Raw genomic sequence first — 16,302 nt, 5'->3', positions numbered from 1 at the left:
GCAAGGCACTGCTAGGCCCAAGGGACATAAAGACACAAATGAAACTTGTCCCTCACTTCAACATGTACACAGATGTATGTAATCTAAGGTAATCTGAAGAAGACAGAAATAACTCCTGGAAAGAGGGGAAGTTTTAGGAGAAGAGGTGAATGGGGACAGAACCAGGAAAGGCCTCAGAAGAGGTGGTGTTTAAGCAGAGTCTCAAGGTAAAATAAAGATTCTCAGAGACAAGAGAGGAGACTTGATTGCATTCTAGGGCTAGGGGACAGTGTGATGAATGAATGTTGAGTTTGGGGGATATCTTATAGCCCTCCATTTCACTGGACTGTAGCATATGTGAAGGTAGTATTTTAATTTAAGGCTAGGACAGTAGGTTGAAGGCAAATTGTAAAGGGCCTTAAATTCCAGATGAGGAGTTTGTATTTTATCCTAGAGGCAATGGGGAGCTACTAAATTAATGCGTGTTACTCAAAAATCAGAATCTTAGAGCTGAATGTCCTTGGGAAATATATATTATTCATTTCACAAAGGAAGAAACTTTAGACTGGAGGAACTAAAATGATTTGCTTAAGGTTATTGAGCTGGTTATTAGGAGGTAATATGATTTGATAGAAAACATTGGAACCATAGTCAAGTAGACCTGACATAATTTTAGATTAATAGAAGAAATCAAAGGATGTAAATGTCCTTTTGTAAGAGGGATATTGATAAACTAAACTCTAGTGTGATGGTAGATTTAGGTGATAGTAGATTCTGGAAACTGTATTATTAAGCTCACAAATAGTAGACATGGGGAAGGAGAGATAATATGATAGCAATCTTCAGGCATCAAATGGCTGTCATGTAAAAAGAGATTTATTTGGTATTTTTCCAAAGGGCAGAGATATGACCAAATTATGAAAACTATTGAGAGGCAGAATTCTGCTGAACATAATGAAGAACTAAAAAAATAATTTAAATTGGGGGCAGCTAGGTGGCACAGTAGATAAAGCACCAGCCCTGGATTCAGGAGTACCTGAGTTCAAATCTGGCCTCAGACACTTGACACTTACTAGCTGTGTGACCCTGGACAAGTCACTTAACCCCCATTGCCCCACAAAAAAAAAAAGAAAGAAAAGGAAAAAAAAATAATTAAAATTGTCTTTAAGACCCCAAAAGAGTTACTTTGTGAAGTAAAGAGTTTCCCCATCATTTGAAGTGTTCAGGCAGAGGCTGAATAACCACCTGTCCAAAACATTGAGAAGGAATTATTTGATTTAGCAAGAAATTGAACTGTATGACTTCTGAGGACCATCACGTTTCTAGGATTCTGTGACTCATTCTTGGGGGAGGGGAGGGGCAATGAGGGTTAAGTGACTTGCCCAGGGTCACACAGCTAGTAAGTGTCTGAGGCTGGATTTGAACTCAGGTCCTCCTAAATCCAGGGCCAGTACTTTATCCATTGTGCCACCTAGCTGCCCCCCGACTCATTCATTTTAAAGAAATAAATTTGTCTCAGTTCAACCAAATCAAAATATAAGGTGAATCATACAGCTAGAGCTAGAAGGGGTTTCAGAGGCCCTGCAGTCCAGTCACTTAATTTTATAAGTAAGGAATCTGAGGCTCAAGGGGAAAAAGTGACTTTCCTAAGGTCATATAAGTGTTAGCAACATAGACAGGATATGAACCAGGTCTTCAATTTCCTGAAGGCAGAGGGTTTTTTTCTTTTTCTACTGTACCATGTTTGTGTCCATGACAAGCTTATTAAAATGTATGATTGTCAAGAGGGGCAGTGTTGAATAGTAGATAGAGAGTTGGCCTTAAAGTCAAAAAGATATCGTTCAAGTCACGTCTCTGGCAAAGTAGGTTGTGTGACCCTAAGTAAATCATGTAATTTCTCTGTGCCCCAGGGAAGCCTCTAAGCCTAACATTGCAGAACAGTGTTTAACTGCCTTGGTAAAGGGAGTTTCTTCACCAGTGAAATCATAAGTTATGGCCTAAAAAAAAGTCTGTTACACTCAGTTGCCAGTTCACTATTGGCTACCCCAGATTTTAACCTAAGTAGTAGGTTAGCACTGTAGCCATAATTTTTATGAGAGAATTCTTCATAGTCTCAGGCAAAATTCTGCATCCTCTGGGGCTTAAACTGTGATTATGGGGAACTAATATTTTTAACATCACTCCTATCCCTAAAATTTAGTTTCTTAATTACAGCTAAATTAAATATAACTTTTGGCACAGAGCTTTATTATAAGAAAAAAGTTAATTTTTTTCCACCATGAAATACTTAGTGTTACTTTACTGCCTCCACTTAATTGAAAGAACAAAAAAAGAAAAGAAAGAATAGTAGATACTTTGTTAAACATTTGACTTTATTTTCTGTTTTTTCAAAGAGCCAGGGAGATAGGGGCAGCTAGGTGGCGCAGGGGATAGAGCACCAGCCCTGGAGTCAGGAGTACCTGAGTTCAAATATGGCCTCAGACACTTAACACTTACTAGCTGTGTGACCCTGGGCAAGTCACTTAACTCCAATTGCCTCACTTAAAAAAAAAAAAGAGCCAGGGAGATACATGGAGGCCAACTCCATTATCTTTATTGGGATTTTGTAATAGATTAAGTGTTATGCCTTGCATGATTAAGAAATTATAGTTTATGTGATCTTTTAATGGCAGTTTAAAGACACAAATAATCCAACTGGAAGGATAGCCTTGACTTACTTACTTTACCTGAAAATATCCATTCTTAAAGAAATCTCTTACTACTCTGTAGAGAAACACTTGCTGCACAGTTAGACTTGGCAGAAACAAAAGCTGAATCAGAGCAGTTGGCTCGACGTCTTCTTGAAGAACAATATTTTGAATTGACACAAGAGTGTAAGAAGGCAGCTTCACGAAATAAACAAGAAATTACAGATAAAGATCACACTGTCTGTCAGGTAAGTTGATGTTACTAAAATGAATTTAAGTCTCACTAAGTGTTTTATCCAAAAGTACTGACATTTCTGAGTCTATGCTCATGCTATTCCAGTCAAGGAGAAAGAGCTTAGAAAGTTCAAAACAGTTGATACTCTAAAATGTATTTTGCTTTGAAATCTGTTATATTCTCTTTGGGACATCATTGTTTTCCTAGTTTTATTTAGTTAAATATTAAAATTCACTTATTTTCCATGCATGCATTTACAAATATAAAACGTGGTGCTGATTCATGTACCAGGTAGAAAAGAGTCATCCTTGAGATTACCAGAGGTCCCCATGTAGATAAATAAGTTGTGTCTCTGTGTGTATATTTGTGCACAACCACATATGTTCCTTTCATCTAAAGTTTATAATATAGTCAGATATGGCCTGGTCTTAATATTAGAATCATAAAATTTTAAACCTGAAGAAATAGACAGTTTAATATAGTTAGTTATGTGACTTTAGGCAAGTCTTTTCATACCTGTGAACCTCAGTTTTCTTATCTGCATAAGGATGGAGTTGGACTGAAGTCCTTCCTGATTTTGAAGTTTCTGCACTATGAATTATTCCAACCCCATTAACGTTTGACAAATGAAGGGATTTGGGCCTCAAAAGATTGTCAATTCTCTATGGCAACAGAGCTCTTTAGTATAGCTATAGGGCTAAAACTCCAAATATCCTAACTCTAAGTATGAGGGATTTTCTACCACATTCCCCTCTGCCCCTCATTCTTCTGAGCAGCCAGCATGCAGGAGACTAGTGGGATCAAGCAAAGATGCATTTGTTTGGGTGCTTTTTAAATTGGGAAATACCTGTACAACTGAAAAAATAAGACTGATTTTTATAATTCTTATCAAGGGAACATATCTGTAAACATTTATATTACTCTAGTGAAGAAAGGGTATGAACAGAACCTGAATTGATTGAAATAATCAAACTATATTTTAAGTCAAAATTCAGATATTCCCCACGATTAGTCTATGCTAATCTATATTTATATGAGAAGTGAAAAATTCATTTTGAGGAGCGTTCCTTTGACTAAAGTCAGCTTTTAGTTATGATTTTTTTTTGTCTCATTTAGCTGGAAGAAATAAACAGTACATTAACCAAAGATATTGAATTATTAAGAAAGGAAAATGAAGAGTTTACTGAAAAAATGAGGAAGGAACAAGAAGGTATGTGGATTTTAATTAATAAAGAAATTTTGCTAAGTATATAATAGAAATTTTACTATATAATAGAATATGAAATTTTAAAACCATCTGTTAATAAGTTTGTTCCATGAAAAATACTTATTTTTGCCAAAAATTATCTTTTAACTCATCAAACAGATTATAAATTGAAGAAAGAAGAAGAGATCAATAATCTTAAAGCTTCTTTTGAAAAGAATATTAATACTGAAAGAACCCTAAAAACACAGGTAATTATTTTACAATTGTTAACTTATGGTTTAAGTATTGCTAGTTTATTTAACACTATATAAAATGAAATAGGCCTTTGAGGGCCTTGCATGTAACAATAGTATTTGATACTAGTATTAAAAGAAATGGTGGGGCAGCTAGATGGTGCAGTGGTTAAAGCACCAGCCCTGAATTCAGGAGTACCTGAGTTCAAATCCGGCCTCAGACACTTGACACTTTCTAGCTGTGTGACCCTGGGCAAGTCACTTAACCCCCATTGCCTACAAAAAAAACCCAAAAACAAACAAACAAAAAAGAAATGGTAATATTTATTTTTTAATGGGATGAATGGGCACATTGTAATCAATTCATACTTAGGTTGAAATAGAGCTTTTCAGGGATGTACTGAGAAAGGAAAAATAGCTTAGCTTATATGAAACAGAACTCTATTCCATTTTACATAGAAAACCTGGAACTGAAAGTGGAAAAGATTAGATGAGGGCCTGTCTGGGGAGGAAAATAATTTAGCTGAAGCTAGTGAAGTGAATTATGGGCACAAGAGTGAAAGTTAGAGGAGTGAAGATGCCTTGGAGCTGAGCATGTAAGGCTGGGATTTCCTCGTTCCTCATTGGAGGACTGCATTGTACTGTTTGACTTAAAGTATAAGGTGTTCATGGAAAAAGTTGTCATGTATGGGTGCTTTTTATAGGAATACAAATTTCCAAATCTCACTCTGGCAAAGAGATTAAAATTATAATCGGGAAGCTTTAATTTCCTGCCCTCTACTGAATTACAAATTATAAGAATGGAATAAAATAACGTTACCTTGCCATTCATTGATAAAACTTTCCTGAGAACTGTTTTTGAATTTTTGCCTTTGTTTCAACATTGCCTAGCACATAGTAGGCACTTAAGAAATTCTTGTTGATTTACTGATACTTGTTTACACTAGTCTCTTTCACTTTATGATAGTAATTAAATTTTTCCCTTTAAAAATGTCCAAATTGCTTATGAAGAGCTATTATGTCCTTTTTCACTCTTATTTTATAGGCTGTTAACAAGTTGGCGGAAATAATGAATCGCAAAGATTTTAAAATTGATAGAAAGAAGGCTAATACACAGGATTTAAGAAAGAAGGAAAAGGAAAACAGAAAATTACAACTGGAACTCAACCAAGAAAGAGAGAAATTCAATCAGATGGTAGTGAAACACCAGAAGGAACTCAATGAAATGCAAGCGGTAAAGTTGTTTGTGTTAGATTATCTTTTTAATTCTTAAAACTGTACATTACTATACCTTTTTGTATACTTACCATATCTTACTAATGTATAAATTAACCCACTATGATCTCTAGACAGAAACTGAGCAGGGCAAGATTCAGTTATATCTGGAATATAACTTGGCCTCTGTTGGAGAAAGAGGTTTTTTGATTTTTAAGTTTTAAGAGATAGTTTAGTTTGGGGCAGTTAGGTGGCACAGTGTATAGAGCAGTGGGTCTGGAGTCAGGAATACTCATTTTCTTAAGTTTAAATCTGGCCTGGGACATTTGGTAGCTTTGGGACCCTGGGAAAATCACTTTACCCTCTTTGCCTCAGTTTCCTTATCTGTAAAAAATGAGAAGGAAATAGCAGACCACTCCAGCATCTTTGCTAAGAAAACACCAAATGGGGGTCACGAAAAGTCAGACATGACTGAAACAACCAAGCAACAAATAATATATAAGAGGTTACTTAATCTCACTAGACTGCCATTTTCTAAAATAAAAGAGCAGTCTCAAATACATATATATATGACAAGTATGAATTAATTTATTAGAATATATAATTGCTGATATTAAGTTTTCTTTTGGGGGCAGCTAGGTGGTGCAGTGGATAAAGCACTGGTCCTGAATTCAAGAGAACCTGAGTTCACGTCCAGCTCAGACACTTAACACTAGCTGTGTAACCCTGAGAAAGTCACTTTAACCCCAATTGCCCCACCAAAAATAATGATAATAATAATAAATTTAAAAAATTTTTTTTCTTTTTCCCTTGAAAGTTTTTGTTCAATTTAAACTATTTGATTTGGGGCCTGGGAAAAAAGTGCTTTCTTCAGCTTTGAATATTTTCCATACTGTGTACTTTATTTAAAAGCATATTACAAGAGCTCAAGAAAAAATAATAATAATAAATTTTTATTATTTTTTTTAAAAATATTTCACTGGGGGAGTTCTCCTCCTTGCCAGGGGAATAATAAACCCAGGGACTTTGGACTAAATTATCTCCAAAGACCCCAAAGCCCCTACTATTTCTAAAAATGTTCTTCTTATCATTGGCTGCCAAATGCTTTATAGCTTACAAAATACTTTTACATTTGATACTCATACTAAACCATTGTGAGGATGGTTATTTTTATCCTTGTTTTTCAGATAAGGAAATTGAGGCTCTAAGAGGTTGTAACTTATCAAGGTCACTTAACTTCTTGCATATAATAGTATATATTTGTAGGTTTTAATCTATAATCTTAATTTTGAATTACTTCTTTGGATTATAAAGAGTTTATAATTCAGTATAATTGATTCTCGTTATTGCAAATTCTTTGGTTCTAATATTCTTTGTGTTTTAAAAATTATTTTAATTATTAAATGACAGCAATTAGTTGAAGAGTGCACACACAGGAATGAACTTCAGATGCAGCTGGCTAGCAAAGAGAGTGACATAGAGCAGTTGCGTGCGAAACTATTGGACCTTTCAGATTCTACCAGTGTTACTAGTTTTCCTAGTGCCGATGAAACTGATGGAAACCTTCCAGGTAAGGCAGTTTTATTTTCTTTACTTTCTTAATTGGCTTTGACTTTGTGGAAATTGGTGTTTTTCTCTCCATTCTTTTTCTCCTTTTTAAAATTCTGTTTTGTCCATGGAATGAAAGAACATGTGCATTTCTATTGGCAAAAGCCTCTTAATAGTTTCATGGACAAGTTATTTTAGATCAATTAAATGTACATAGGATAAATAATATGTTACTGCTAAAAGTAGTTCTAGGGTGGCCCTGTTACTATTTAACTCAGTTATTAAAGAGGTTTGGACCACTTATGGTGAGCACTCCCAATCTTATGGAGAAATTCAACCAGTTCTATATTCCAGTATAGTTACAGAGAGCTATAACTGCTTTTAAGGAAAGGAGCTCTTCAAAATTAGTTTGTTCCTATGCTAAGACTAATGATTATGAAGATTTTTAAGATTAGGTTAGGGTGGTATGGAAGTTTAACTCATCCTTTTTTAAGTCCGTCTTTGTAATAAATTGGACATAGTATAATGTGAGTTGTTTATATGTTATCTATTATATATTTATTTAGTATTGAAATATAATTTTATGTTTTAAATAAATACATATTTATTTACTGGAGCTATACTTGAAGCCCTTTCAGCATTGTAGAATTTCCCAGGGTTTATGTACCACTGACAGCCTTCAAAAGCTCACGTGCTCACTAAAATGAGGCATTCCATATATGAGCACAGCATATACCTAAAATAGCTATCCTGTTCCTTCTTAAGGAGATCACTGAATGCTTACTTTTGGAAAAGGAAGTGTCCCTGATTGGTGAATAGTTAGTGAGAGGGTGGACATATTAATGAGGAGGTAGGCTAAAAGTCTTCAGCTCCTCCTGCTGAAAATATGAGAATGGTACTCATCTGCCTCCATCAGTCTGGACAAAAGAATCTATCTCTACCCAGGCCACTCCTATTGGTTTTCTCCTTTTAAGCTGGGTTACCCTAAAGTCCAGGGGAGGGGTACAAAGAACAAGAATTCACCAAGATTAGATTCTGTTTACACTCTAATTAGAAGAAAAATTTTCTAATTGGGTAGAGTCCCACCCAAGATCACAGACAATGTAACCAGCAGATTTGGGCAATCTCATCTATCAGCAGTGTCCTTCAGAGACTGACTGGTCTGTAGGGGCTGGTCCCTGAATGAGGAAATAAGGCGGGGGAGGGGACTTTAATCTTAATTTAATAATTGGTTATTAATTTAATAAAAAGAATAATTTCAGCAGCTAGGGGTTGTCACACTCCCTCATATGTCTTGGGTATCTGTTATTTTTGTCCTTTCTTTTCTGGTCCAAAGACTTTCTGGAAGAAGTGGTCTTTAGGTTTGACTTTAAAGAATGAATAGGAGAGAAACAGGTACCTTAGTACACTATTGGTAGAACTGTGAACTGGTCTAGCCATTCTGGAAAACAAGCTATTAAACTGTTCATACCCTTTGTCATAGCAATGCCTCTACTATGTCTATACCCTTAAGAGATCAAAGAAAAAGGAAAAGGAACTATATGTACAAACATATTTATAGAAACTTTTTTTTGTAGTGACAGAGAATTGGAAACCAAAGGGATAGACATCAGCATGGGAGTGGTTTAACAAATTATGGTATAGGAATGTGATGGAATACTATTATGCCATAAGAAATGAAAAGCGATGGTTTCAAAGAAACCTAGGAGGACTTGTATGACAAATGTAAAGTGAAGTGAGCAAAACCAGAAGACATTTATACAATGATAACAATGTTGTAAAAAAAAAACCAACAACAACAGTAAATTTGAAAGACTTAGAAACTCTAAATTCCAGAGGGTTCGTGATGAAACAAACGTGCTACCTACCCGCAGATAGAGAACTGCTGGCTTCATTGTGGATTGATACTTTTTTTGTTTTTTGAGATGCCATATGTGGGAATTTGTTTCACCTAATGATACATGATTTATAATGTGTTTTGTTTTTCTTGACTTGGGGAGTAGGGTGGGATAGGAGTAGGACTAGAAAAGGAAGTGGAAGGAAGAGAATGTGGACCTTATAAAATTGGGGAAGGGGGAATTAAACAAAAGGATATAAAAAAGAAAGTATGTCCTAAGCCCAGCGAAGAGCACATAAGCAAAGAAAATGAAAGCTTACATGCTCTGTGGACAGTGAATATTCTACTTTGACTGAAGCTCTAGAGTACATTGAAGGAATTGTATGAGACTAAATGCAATGCTGGATTGTGGAGAGCTTTGAATACTGTGCAGAGGAGTTTGAAGTTTTCTTTCTAAAGAATTAGGGAACTCTTATGAAGGATTTTGAGAAGAGAAATTATCATTTCGACATTATCAGATAAGATTAATAGAATTTTGGGGGCAGCTAGGTGGCGCAGTGGATAAAGCACCGGCCCTGGATTCAGGAGGACCTGAGTTCAAATCCGGCCTCAGACACTTGACATTTACTAGCTGTGTGACCCTGGGCAAGTCACTTAACCCCCATTGCCCCGCCAAAAAAAAAAAAGATTAATAGAATTTGGCATAAGATTGTAGGATCAGGGGGCAGCTAGGTGGCACAGTGGATAAAGCTCTGGCCCTGGATTCAGGAGAATCTGAGTTCAAATCCAACCTCAGACACTTGACATTTACTACTCTGTGTGACCTTGGGCAAGTCACCTAACCCTCATTGCTTCTTCTCCTCTCCACTCCCCCCCCCCCCATACTCAAGGATTTTACATAGCAAGACAAAACAAAAACCTCTGACATTCAACTGAATTTGAAACTAGAGTCTGAATTCTTCAGAATGGTGATGGGATTTGAAGGATAGATAGGATTTTAAGTGAAGGGGAACAAGGTGAGAAGTTGTTGTGGAATTGTAATGAGAATGTGATTTCAAACTAGATAATCAAAACTGATAACAGCAAAGGATTGTGGAATAGGATTTCATGCTAGTGTAATATTTGTCTCTTTTATTTCATAAGTGACATATAATGTTACAAAGGCCTTATATTGTATACTAGTTAATAGAAACTTTCCCACTTTACCCCACCCTCCAAGCCCCCCGATTTCATCATTGTTAGGAATTCCAAGTCTAGAAATTTTCTCCCTCAATGCAGATTGATGAGTCCTCTTTGACTTACCTTCTCATAAATTACCTTGGGTCACTGAGAAGTTAAACTCATTGCTATACAGATAGTACATGACCTATGCAGGACTTTGTGTCATGTTTTGTCTCAAGACTCCAAAGCTAGATTTCTATCCAGGCCATGTTGCCTCACACTTAATTTATATAAACCTAACATTGGAAATTTGAATTATATTGATCATGGTTTAAAATTTTTAATGCAATGTAGGCATGTAAGTATTGGTAGCTATTGTATTAGGTATTGGTGAATCAATATTCACCTCCCAAATATCAAAAGGAGGACTGCATGTGGCACAATCCGTTAGATGGAGTAGAGCTGTGCTGTTGTGATTTCTTTTCACTAAAATGGTAGGAATCATACTAAGAAAATCTGGAAAAAAGCATTTATTTGAAATAGATGAATGAATATTCTTAATAGCCTGCTGTGAAACAACTTTTGTCAATGGAACTGTTTACTTCAAGTGATTTTTCTGGAAAAAAGTTTTTTCTAACAGTAATAATAATTTTAAATGAAATTCTATGATCATATTTGTTAGGAAAATTTCTCTTAGCAAAAAAAAAAACAAAAAACAAAACTCTAGCCACTAGCTGCCCAAATTCTTTTGTTGTTGTTTTACTAAAATTCTAAGACCACAAACATAAAAGGCCTATATTTCAATTTTGGAAGAGAATTTTATATGTTCTACTCTTTCAAATTAAGATCCATTTTTTAAAAAATGGGGACAGATTTATTAATATGGTTGGGTTGGACATACCACAGTGCTCTTTAGAATATTGTCCTATGAAAACTGAATAAAATGCTTGTCTCTTATTCTTTATGTCTAGTTGATTCTTCCTGCATTCCTTATTTATTTATCTTCTATTCTTGTCTTCTGTGAGTAATAGGACACTTGTGTACTTTTGCTTGCTCTCTTTTGTGTAAAATGATGGTTCTGGTTTGTTTTACTTGCCACATCTTTTTTTGCTAAATATTTTTTTTTTGTAGCTACTTTGAATGTTAAATGATCTTTTAAATCATGTTCCATTTTAGCTGCAGTCCATTGTTGAATACTTTTGTCTTGCTCTTGAAGGTTTATTTTTACCCCATTCTTTTATAATTAAATGTTAAATTTAATTGGGGAAAGGCTTATTATTTTGTCGTGCAATATTTGTATGGCTATCAAGTTAATTTGTGGTTGACGCATGAAAAAGCAAATTATAGCACTTTTTATTTTAAACGCCTGTACTGCATGCTGTCACATGTGCTTTATGTTTGTTTTCTCTGTTATACATTTAAAGATGTCATATTGCAAATTTGTTTTGATATAGAATCAAGAATTGAAGGTTGGCTATCAGTCCCAAACAGAGGAAATATAAAACGATATGGCTGGAAGAAACAGGTATCATATGCATCTTATTTCTGAATTTTTTAAAGTTAATATGCTTTTATGCCATTTACTGTCAAAAGAGCAGCTGTTGCTGCCCGAATAGGACTAATTTCAAAGTAATTACATAATATCATATAATCTAAATATAGGCAACATATACTGAGTTTATACTTGAAGTATGGAATTTTATATGGAACCCAACATTTGACATTTTCTTTCCATTTGATTTTGCTTCTTTCAGATTGTATTCAGGCAAATATTTAGTATAGTCTGTTGTTTTTGCTTTAGAGATTAGAGTCTAAGTCAAGTAGAGTTTAGATCTCTAATATATGTAAATATGCAAACATAATGATTTCTTATGTTTTTAAGCTAAGGAAGTTTTGTTCTCATTAACTTTGCACTTTTTCCCCTTGTTTCAGTACGTCGTAGTAAGCAGCAAAAAAATTTTGTTCTACAATGATGAACAAGATAAGGAACAATCAAATCCATCTATGGTTCTAGACATAGAGTAAGTTGTTTTTGCTTTTAATTTCAGGTAAAATGCAGATAACTTGTTCTTATTCAGTAGTATATTCAATGTAATCACAATTGTTTTGAGTTTACTATTATTAAAAAGAATCATTTTCAAATTAGTGTCATTTAGCTACCTACATTTTTCTTAATTTTTCTTTTAACATATAATGTTATTGGGGCATCTAGGTGGCGCAGTGGATAGAGCACCGGCCCTGGATTTAGGAGTACCTGAGTTCAAATCCGGCCTCAGACACACTTACTAGCTGTGTGACCCTGGGCAAGTCACTTAACCCCAATTGCCTCACTTAAAAAAAAAACCAACAATATATAATGTTATTTAAATAATGTTATTATCTTATTTTGGCGAGATATGCAAGAAAAATTATCATACTTCTAGATTCAGATATTCCAAGAATGAAGGCTTATGGTTTTCCACTTTGGATTTAAAGTGTTGAATGGTTTTAAATTCCAGATATCTTCATGCTTAACCTGTGATCTTATTGGTAGATGTAGTTATTTCCCCTAATGGTATAGATCACAAACTATCCACATCTAACCATCCTCTCTGAGGCTTGTCCTTATATTCCCACAAATCTTCCACAGGCTGGTCACCCAACTTAATGGGGGTCTTCCTTGAGATCTCTTTATATTGCATGGATACCAGTGAAGCATGTTGCCTTAACTGTCTTCTTGTCTCACTACAAGATTGACCCACCTCCTTTTTTGTCATATAGCTCTGATTTTGTGGGAGGGCTTTTCCCTCTACAAGTTATCTTTGGTAACATATTTTGTGTGTGTGTGTGTGTGTGTGTGTGTGTGTGTGTGTGTAATATATATATATATGTGTGTGTATATATATATATATATATATATAGCCTATTCCACCATTGTTTTAGAAATCCAACATGTAATATATATTTGCTGAGTAAGAAGGAAATAAAAGTATTTGCTTATTGAGATAATAGACAGTTCCTACAATAAGTCCTATAATTGAAACAGAGACTATCCTATATCCTATAATAAGCAGGACTCTTTTTCCCTTTTATAAAATTCATGTACATTGAGTAGGACATTTAAAAATTCAGGGATTTGTGGTTCCTTGTTAGAGTTGGAAGATATGGGTAAATAGAATAAGGATAAATACTACAGAGTTTTGATACTTCTCTTTGAGGGAAAATATCAATGGTTATTGAAATTTCAAATAAGCGATGGAACTAGATACATTTACGGAAATTTATTTAAAAGTATACTATGCCTCAGCCCTTTTATCAAAGGGCTTTCACTTTATATATCATAGATTAAATGTAATAAAGATGACTTTTTAAAAATGTGTCTTTTTTTTTCTTTATAATTTCAGCAAACTATTCCATGTTCGACCTGTAACTCAAGGTGATGTGTATAGAGCAGAAACTGAAGAAATCCCTAAAATATTCCAGGTGAAAATGCTAAGTGACAATTTTTTAAAATGCTGACTCATATGGGGCAGCTAGGTGGTGCAGTGGATAAAGCACGGGCCCTGATTCAGGAGGACCTGAATTCGGGTCTGGCCTCAGACACTTGACACTTACTAGCTATGTGACCCTGGGAAAGTCACTTAACCCTCATTGCCCCTCAAAAAAAATTTTTTTTTTAAAGCTAACTCAGTATTAATTGGACATCTGATTTATATGGTAAATATAAAATGTTTTAGTATTTCTTTGCTCACTGTATTAAGATCTTTATCTCCTTTCTCAACTCTCTCAAAATAGATACTATATGCAAATGAAGGTGAATGTAGGAAAGATTTGGAGGTGGAGCCAGTACAACAAGCTGAGAAGACAAATTTTCAAAATCACAAAGGGCATGAGTTCATTCCCACACTCTATCACTTTCCCGCCAACTGTGAGGCTTGTGCCAAACCTCTGTGGCATGTTTTTAAGCCACCCCCTGCCCTTGAATGTCGAAGATGCCATGTCAAGTGCCACAGAGATCACTTAGACAAAAAAGAAGACTTAATTTCTCCATGCAAAGGTAAAAAAAGACAATTTTTTTTACAACTTTTAACAAATTTAATCCTAATTTTGAGGTATTTAAGCATCATTTCTATCCAAAACATGTTATTATAACAGAAAGTTTAAAAGAGATTACAAAATATTATAGCATTATTAGGTAGGGAGATGGAAGATAACCATGATTTTATAGCTATAAATTTGATTATAAACATAGAGCTCACATCATTTAATCTCAGAAATAGTTTGTTAAATAGTTTTTGAAAAGGATAAGTATAGTTTATTAATCTTAGATAATCTTAACATAAGGTATAGTTTTTTGGTTTTACCTTTGGATAAACAAGTAAATTGATGCTACCAGAAGCAATTTTAAAAAGCATTGCTAAGAATTCTGAAATCCTAGGCCAAAACTGACACAATCGAAGAATTACATGTCTTGAATAAGCCCTGTACATGGAAAATGAACTCATCACATAATTGATTAGGAGAAAGGAAAATAACTTGATTGCCCTTGGTTAATGGGGCAGTGGTTTCAAGGATTCAATGTGTCTGAAAGAAAGGAATTTTCTTTTTAGCATCAGCATTTTTTCAATATTATTATATGACCTTCCTGGTGACCTAAAGAACTGTGTGAAAAGACACAGAGTTGACATCAGTAGACTACAGTAAATTACCAGTGATGACTTACAAGTAGGCAGTGGCATAAACGATACCATCGAGGAAATGTAAGATAAAAAAGGAAGTAAAATTCTCATAATCAAAACAAAGGATAGAATGGATTCCCTTGTTTCACTTAGTGTCTATTTTAGTAATTAAAAGACTCAGAGGACATCTTCTACATGTTGGTGTTCTGGGGAGGATTTATTGAAGGACATGGATAAGAATCACACCCAACAAAAGATACACTTGGGTTTTAATCTACCAAAGGAGGCAGTGTCCACATTAATAAAACCTTTGAAATATTGAAATATGAGCAATTAGAAATATTTTGAAATTGATAGGTATTACAACTCATATTTAGAAAACTGAGTTTTACTTACATGTTTAATTTTTGGTTTTTCCCTATCTACTCATAGTGAGTTATGATGTAACATCAGCAAGAGATATGCTGCTGTTAGCATGTTCTCAGGATGAACAGAAGAAATGGGTAACCCATTTAGTAAAGAAGATCCCTAAGAATCCACCATCAAGTTTTGTTCGTGCATCCCCTAGAACACTTTCTACCAGATCTAGTGCAAATCAGTCTTTCCGAAAAGTTGTCAAAAATACATCTGGAAAAACTAGGTAAGATTTTAAATACCACTATTTATAACACAGTGATTAGGCATCTTTCATTACCACTAGTAACATCCTTATTCTTAAAACCTAGTTTTCATAAAAGGGACATTATATTTTGTAGACAGATTTCACAAATGAATTGGAAAATTGTTGTGTGTCTTTAGAAATAAACAACATTTTCAAATGAATGGAGCATCCATTTTATATTTATCCCCTAGTTCCGAATTAAATGTATTAATATATACATTATAAAGCTCTACACACAAGTCTTTAGAATTCCCTTACCCTAAGAGAACACAGTACTTTTGGCAAAACAATGGATTGGGAGTCAAGAAGCTTGGGGCTACCTAGTCTTTTCTTTACCACTGCCTGACTCTGACCATGAATGGCCAGCTTCATTTTGTCCCTATGTGAACTGTCTTAAGACTTTATGATCTGTGTGTAACAATAATAATGTGTGGTAATTTTCACATTTTCTAATGGAAGAGAATTTATAGTAAAACATTCAAAAATAAAGAAATGGGTTTCTTTTAATCCATTTTTTCCCCTTTTAATCCATTTTCACTAGTGGCTAATTCACTAATACCTCATTCATTGACATCAGGAAACCATTTTTTGAAAATTATTTTACACATATTACAGTGAAAATTATTTAACCTTTTTTGTGATGACTTAGAAACATGCCCTAAATGCTGATATAGTATACCCTCAGCAATAGTTAAACAAGTATGGGACTGAACTGCTTTATAGTTAGTGACCACTACCTTTACTTTCAAGTCTTATGGGATACCTTCCAATAATATTCCTTCTACTTCCTCTTAATATGCCATCCTGTTTATAACAAATCAAATAAAAGGCTTATACTAATTAAGCTTAATTTTGCACAATTCTAAGCACTGTTGGGCAGT

General features: G+C 34.5%; 1 protein-coding gene across 1 annotated transcript in view; it reads left to right on the top strand.

Moving 5' to 3' along the window:
* ROCK1 (Rho associated coiled-coil containing protein kinase 1) overlaps positions 1-15,404 on the top strand; it is a 132,028-nt gene extending 116,624 nt beyond the window's left edge. The window contains 10 exon segments of the mRNA XM_043964625.1: positions 2,749-2,914; positions 4,018-4,111; positions 4,268-4,356; positions 5,387-5,575; positions 6,967-7,126; positions 11,557-11,627; positions 12,035-12,123; positions 13,486-13,564; positions 13,877-14,138; positions 15,193-15,404. Of these exon segments, the coding sequence (XP_043820560.1) occupies positions 2,749-2,914; positions 4,018-4,111; positions 4,268-4,356; positions 5,387-5,575; positions 6,967-7,126; positions 11,557-11,627; positions 12,035-12,123; positions 13,486-13,564; positions 13,877-14,138; positions 15,193-15,404 (1,411 nt within the window).
* Positions 15,405-16,302: the final 898 nt, after the last annotated feature.

The sequence above is a fragment of the Dromiciops gliroides genome, chromosome 1 (assembly GCF_019393635.1).
Source record: "Dromiciops gliroides isolate mDroGli1 chromosome 1, mDroGli1.pri, whole genome shotgun sequence".
Classification (NCBI taxonomy): Eukaryota; Metazoa; Chordata; class Mammalia; order Microbiotheria; family Microbiotheriidae; genus Dromiciops; species Dromiciops gliroides.
The sequence above is the reverse complement of the archived record's forward strand: the minus strand, read 5'-3'. Positions and strand labels throughout refer to the sequence as shown.